Here is a 6,932-nt window from a genome sequence, read left to right as displayed (position 1 = left end):
TGTGTCCTTTTATCTTATTAATAAAAATGCCTCTTTTAAGTTCTTTATTATATATTTATTAAGCTTTCTTTTATTAATAATCTTAAAGCTATAAAATTTATAAAGAAACTACTAGTTAAGAGTTTCTTTAGATCTATAATAATCTATTATAAAGAGATATTCTTTGATAAAACTATAAGTATTTAGATACTAAAGATACTACTTATAAGAATTAAATTTCTTGCTACTAATAAGCTTTTTAATCTAGCTTAAAGAAAATAATTAGGCCTTTTTTAACTATTTATTATATAAATAAAGAGGGAGATTTAGATACGTCTAGGTTTGCTTAAGATTAATAGTAAAGAGGGCGTTTAAGGTAATTATATTAAATATAAAGAAATAGATAGATTACTACTTTAAGACAACTAATAAGTTACAAGTAAAAAGAAAGTAAGAGAAGAGTTAATAAAGTCACTAAGAAAGGGCTTAAAGGAGGCAAAAGAGGATATAAATACCGTCTATAAAGCATTCCTATCTTTGTCAGCACCCACAGAGCCCCTGAAGAAAATATTCTTCAACTATGAGCTTCCCCGGCGCCAGTGAGCTTCCCCGGGCTCTACGGAGCTCCACAGGGGCTTCATCTGAAGGAGTGTAAATTCAGCTTACGTAAGGGGGCGTTGTGGCTGTGGGTGCGTTGCCAAGGGGGCGGTCCCGAGAGGCTCCCGGATAACCTGTCAAGAATTTCCATCTCGCAAAGGAGTCCGCCAAGACATTTTATTTTTTCAACAAAAATATGCCAAAATATGCCAACTTTTCTGCCAAGACCCAATTTTGATTAATTTGCTATGACAAACGTGATTTGATTTGATGTGACTAATTTGATTTGACTGGATACACTGATGGGCTGTGAGGATGCTCGGTCAGTGGTCACGGATCTGACCATAAGCTTCTGGTCTCCGACCGATAATCCTTCCACCTGCGCGTTAGACCAACAGAGATGGCACCGCATAGAGAAGGAACTCTTCCTGCACACAGCTCAACAGAGCGCGTGGCTGCATATAGCGCAGGCAAAAGAGAAAGAGCTTACTACTGACAACTTTGTGGTTACGGATATCCGGGTTGGCAAGCTGCATCCCAGCATCGGCTCAGATAACTCATGGAAGAGTCGACCTGGAGGCATCTGGGTGTTAAGAAGTAAATACACTGGCGAATGTCACCAGACTGTGACGGGTGTGGACGTTCTTTTTGGTGTGGATGCTGTTGACCCACGACCGCAATGGGCTCTCATACGACCGCCGCTCCAGCTGAACGCTCCTTCGGAGGTGCCAGTAGCAAGTTTAAGCGTACGACACGGCAGGGCCAAGCTGAGACCAGATAGCCCTCTGACGGCTTTAAGGGCCAGGGAGGACGGCAAATTCAAGATTGTCCAGATCTCCGACACTCACATGGTGACTGGTGTCGGGGTGTGCAAAGATGCTATTGATGCCCATGGGCAACCCCTGCCTGAAAGTGAGGCTGACCCACTCACCATCGACTTTCTTGGAGGAATCTTGGATGTTGAGAAGCCAGACCTTGTGATTCTCACTGGAGATCAACTGCACCACGACATTCTTGACAGCCAATCTGCCCTGTTCAAGGTGGTTGCTCCTTTGATCGAGCGTTCAATCCCATATGCAGCCGTCTTTGGCAATCATGACAGCGAGGGTGCTTACACATTATCACGTGAGTAAATTGTTTTATAACCAACACACAGAGCTAGCGATCGACAACACACACAGCGCTGTCACAATTTCGCGAGCAATGTAGAATGCTTTGCTCCGCAAAACAGTCATGCACTTCTGACAAGCTGGCTTTTGGGAAGAATAGCTGTTTATTCCTTAAGCCGCGCTAGTTTTGATACGACAACTTACGACTCTTGCTGACTAAATAGCATGCAGGCACGGCACAGATGTCAATACTTCAGGATCTACCTTTTAGCTTCTGCCAGTCAGGTCCAGAGCAGGTCGACGGCGTAGGCAACTACTACCTTCAGGTCTTCGCTCATGCGTCGTCACAGGTTCCATTATCAACTTTATATTTCGTGGACTCCCACGAGCAAATACCGAGTAAGATACAAAATCCAGACTACGGCTGGATTACGCAAAGCCAAATCGATTGGTTCACATGCACTTCCCAAGCCCTGCGAAAGGCGCGTGAGAAGGATGACAACCACCACAACCGCTTCCATCTGTCTCTGGCTTTCATGCATATCCCTCTTCCCGAGTACGGAGACAGCGATCTTATAGTAAGGGGCGGCCACCGGAGAGAACCGACCAAGGGTCCAAGCTTCAATTTGCACTTTTACAATGCTTTGGCCGAAGAAGGTATAGCAGCAGTAGGCTGCGGGCACGATCACGTGAATGACTTTTGCGGTCTGCGGCCACAACAGACGCATAAAGAGTTGAAGCAAGATGGCAACAAACCCCCTCAGCTCGGTCCCTGGCTGTGCTACGGAGGTGGCAGTGGATTCGGAGGGTATGGTTCGTACGGCGAGAAGCGATATCACCGGCGAATGCGGGTTTGGGAAATCGATACGAGCATCGGGGCCATAAAGACTTGGAAGCGGGTCGAATATTCCAAGGAGAGAATTGATGAGCTGGTACTCGTCGAGAACGGCGCGGTGGTCACCTCCCCTTACGATACAGATGGATGCACAAGTGACATAGCTGCTCAGGCCGTGTTGTGAATTGAAGATGGTCTACCGCTACTAGTGGCTGTGAATGATCGCTCTAAACTGGGCGTAAAGGCCAGGCCTTGGCTTGATATTCGAGGATGATACATCCTACCTGCAGGGTGCCATACGTCAATGCACTACGGGCACCTCTCAAGGATCTAGACAATAGCCTAATGCTTGAGATGTGTATCATGGGGAGCCCTTCAAGGCAGTCTCGCGAATACCCAATTTCCTCTCCTCCGTCGCTCGCCGCACATCCTCAATCGCCATGCTGTCTTTCGGAACACTCGAAAGTCACAGCCATAGTGCCAGCAGGATCTCTAACAATGCGAGACGGATGGGCTGCAGGATCTACACGCTATGTAGCACCTACAAGAACATCGCCGGCAAACACTAGACATCTCCAATTAGCGACTAGTAGTGCTGTCTCTTTGATATCCTTATTTAGGGAACTCTGCGCCCCTATCCAGCAACATCTGTACTATCCTCTTGTAACCTCTTCCTTTTGCCGCCAACGGCGCATTCTTACCATAGTATCTACTTTTGGCTTCTCACGTCTGCGCCGCTATCTAGTACTATCTTCTCATAGCCTCCTGATGATGCCGCTCGCAATGCAATACCATAATCTCCATCTTGGAAAATCACTTCTGCGCCCTTGTGTAATAGCATCTGTACCACTTTCTCATGTCCTCCGTGTGAAGCCGCCTGTAGTGGACCACTACCATATCGTCCACCTTGGCTCTTTACGTCTGCCCCCTTTTCCAGTAAGATCTGTACCACTTTCTCAAACCCTGTGAATGAAGCCGCCTGTAGTGCATTACCATAATAAGTAACCACCCGGATCCTAATGATTGCAGAAGACCGCAAATGCACGATTCAATTCGCTTGAGACCAAAGAACATGAAATGTATAAATTACTAGCCTAGCATAGATTGAATAACCCCACCTTGACTCTGTGTGGTGCCAAAAATGATTAGGTGAAACCAGGCTTTTCATGTTCAGTGTGTGTTTCCGGCATGTACCAAACTCCACTTTTATTCTTGTTTTTCCCTGATGGTTTATGATGGGATCAAGCCCCACGATTCCAGCTTCTCCCTATCCCAAAAAGGAAACCCCCACCTCAGCTCGTGTCCACCACTGCGTTCACGTATGTTCCACCATTCACGCCATACGGTCGGACCTATTCCAAGTGAGCCAATGTCGTATTTATCACAGAGCCATTCCCAACCACGACTGGGCTGCTCAGACTCTGGCATTGTAGATAACTGCGCCAGGATGTCTTGTTGCTGGTACTTGTCAGCTGGAGGTATAAGACCCTCCTGCTCATTCGGATATTCATCAAGTTTTGCAAATGGCAGTAATAGGCTCTCGGGATAGTCTTCGTAAACAGCATGGTGGCGCCTTTCAAAAGTCCCAGTTGCAAGAGCCTTGGCTAAGTGGCGGGGTCCTTTATGGGCAAGATACTCACGTCTTTGTTTAGCGAGATGCTTTTTGTAGTTTTCATCGTTTGTATCTGGGGAGGAACCTGATTAACGTTAGTCAACTTGAACACAAGCCAGCCTCTCACTTGACAAGAGTATAGTGGAGTTACCATAAGAAGAAGGATCGCTGTAATGTATGGCAATGTCCAGGTTTGAAAGTGAGTCCCCAAAATCAGTTTCCTTGTGCGATCTAGATTCAGTCTTAGTTTTTACATCTGAGACTTCATGAATCATGGAAGCCCATCGACTGCTGAGGTAATGCCAGATGCAGGCCATCTCCAAAATTTCCCATGGCGCGAAGGAAGGAAGAAATCGCTTAATTGGATGCCGATCCTCGTTGGGGTCGGAGGTGTCCGGAAGGGTCAGAACTGGGTTGCGACCAAAAAAATGGCAGTAAATCTGGAAGCGGTACATGGCTCGGTGAATTCGAAATTGTTCCATGTGCGATATATTCAAAACCAGTTGTGCCAGGGTCATTTTGGAGGCAACGGACCGACTGTAGTCGGCCGCGACATACTTGACTGCCTCAACTAAATTCAGCAAATCGACTGCCTCCGTAAGAGTGCGACAAGATAACCACTCTGCATTCGAGTTAGGGTCATCACCACGAACCTTGCTGTATTCATCGATAAAGGTAGTCGCCCGCTGTGCCTCGAGGTGATGGCGATGATATTCTCGGGAAGGAGTCTCGTAAAATCTCGCAGCACGAACGGCAGCAAGAGCATCTGGCCAGAGTCGACGATCCAGCTGTTGTAAGGCAATTTCAGTTAAAACTTTTTGCCGTCCTGCTTTTCGATAACTTGCATGATACGAAGGGGAGGCGCGGATCAACGAACGTAAAGATGCCAAATCTGTTAGTGCCAGCAGGATTTGAATACGGATCTCCGCCGGTAAGGTTTCAAGGGTAGTAGATATAGCCTGGCAGCTGGTTAGTTAAGCGGATGAGTGGTTAGAAGGGTAGGCAAGGGTTTGTACCATAGCCCCCAAGGACTTCTGCTTGGGCTGAAACTGATTATAAGTAGGTGAGCATCATATTCATGGTCTTCTGATTCCTCAATGGTGGAGATGGCAATAGGTACAAGAAGAGCAAGAGATAGACTCAGACATATTAGAAAGGTTGAAAGAGGACAGCCCTTGAGCATTATAGTATTGTACCTGGTCTTTTGCATTCGGCTACACTTTGTCTGCCGTTTGCAGTTAACAGAATTGACCAACGGTTTTGGTAGGCTAGTTATCCCTTTGTCCGAATCTACGAAGAGTTCATGGTCGAGATTGCCGAAGAGTGACAGTTCACTGCGAAGAGTGCAGCAGGTCGAGGGGTTTGGACTCCGGGTCATCTCCTGGGTCATGAGCGCAAGGTAGCGTATGCGCTTAGTCTGTTTGTTCTTGCTAGTCAGCTTTTTGATTTGGTTTCGTACTCGCAAAAAGCGAGCTTTGAATGCCTCATCAACTACTAGTAGTATGTAGTAGTAGTAAATTCTATTAACCTAATCCAGACTAAAAAGCCTATGTAGGTCTGCTCGTCAACCTTTTCTCGCTACTCGTACAGTCCTCCCTTCTTCATTTCTCTCCTTCCCCCTCCTTCCTCCTCTGTTCTGTCCTCTTCCTCCATTCTGTCCTCTTCCTCCATTCTGTCCTCTTCCTCCATTCTGTCCTCTTCCTCCATTCTGTCCTCTTCCTCCATTCTGTCCTCTTCCTCCATTCTGTCCTCTTCCTCCATTCTGTCCTCTTCCTCCATTCTGTCCTCTTCCTCCATTCTGTCCTCTTCCTCCATTCTGTCCTCTTCCTCCATTCTGTCCTCTTCCTCCATTCTGTCCTCTTCCTCCATTCTGTCCTCTTCCTCCATTCTGTCCTCTTCCTCCATTCTGTCCTCTTCCTCCATTCTGTCCTCTTCCTCCATTCTGTCCTCTTCCTCCATTCTGTCCTCTTCCTCCATTCTGTCCTCTTCCTCCATTCTGTCCTCTTCCTCCATTCTGTCCTCTTCCTCTTCCTGATTTCCGCTTGACCCTTGTAGACGTTGTTCTACGTCTTAGTCAACGGCCCTTCTGAACTGGTCCAGGATCTTCGTACGCTGGATCATCCTGATGGCTGCCTTTGACCCCTTCTTGGAGGTCAGGATTTCCTTGATGTCGGTCGTACAGAGGGGGTGTATGAGCTCTTCCCTCTCTGTAGACCACTTAGGGCAGTTCAGTAAAACGTGTTCTACTGTCATGCTTTCTCTACTAGTAGTATGCACGTTCTCCTTTCTGTAGATTAATTGGATAAGACATGCAATCTGTCTGGGCACCACTAAACGCTTTGGGATTGAACTGTCAACCCGTATGAGCGCTCACTGGTTGGGTTTTCTATGCAGTGTGTCCATCAAATCAAAGTGGTCAAACAAATCAAATCAAATCGGTGCTTTCATCGAAGCAAATCGGCCTGATGTCTTGGCAGAAAATTCTCTTATTTTGAAATGTTCTAACTAGTTAGGGATATTTTTCGATAGGATAATAATAGTCTTGGCGGACACTCAGTCTCCATGAGAATTCAAGTAAATCCCTAGAAATCAGTCAAACAAAGCAAATGACAGTTTTTGTTTAAATGATCAAAGCAAATCAGGGCCTGGAGGTCACGATTTGCTTTTTTGGATCTGATGGACTACTGGTACCCTGATTGTGTATAAACTACTTAGTACGCAACCCACGAAAGATCATCCAGCTAACTATGACCATGTCGAACACCATGCCCTTCATTGTCTATATCAGTGATCCCCAATG

General features: G+C 46.4%; 2 protein-coding genes across 2 annotated transcripts; one reads left to right on the top strand and one right to left on the bottom strand.

Moving 5' to 3' along the window:
• Positions 1-878: 878 nt before the first annotated feature.
• Positions 879-2,704, top strand: EPUS_09040 (uncharacterized protein; the record flags this gene model as incomplete). Its single annotated transcript, XM_007803657.1, has 2 exons — positions 879-1,701; positions 1,917-2,704. 2 exons carry the CDS (start codon positions 879-881, stop codon positions 2,702-2,704), a joined length of 1,611 nt encoding a protein of 536 aa, XP_007801848.1.
• Positions 2,705-3,750: 1,046 nt separating this feature from the next.
• On the bottom strand, positions 3,751-6,145 carry EPUS_09039 (uncharacterized protein; the record flags this gene model as incomplete). The annotated part of the gene is made up of 3 exons (XM_007803656.1): positions 3,751-4,217; positions 4,284-5,098; positions 5,721-6,145. The coding sequence occupies 3 exons, from the start codon at positions 6,143-6,145 to the stop codon at positions 3,751-3,753; spliced, it is 1,707 nt and encodes a 568-aa protein (XP_007801847.1).
• Positions 6,146-6,932: the final 787 nt, after the last annotated feature.

Source organism: Endocarpon pusillum (assembly GCF_000464535.1).
Source record: "Endocarpon pusillum Z07020 unplaced genomic scaffold scaffold2608, whole genome shotgun sequence".
Lineage (NCBI taxonomy): Eukaryota > Fungi > Ascomycota > Eurotiomycetes > Verrucariales > Verrucariaceae > Endocarpon > Endocarpon pusillum.
Note: the sequence above shows the minus strand (reverse complement) of the source record. Positions and strands in the feature narration are given on the sequence as shown.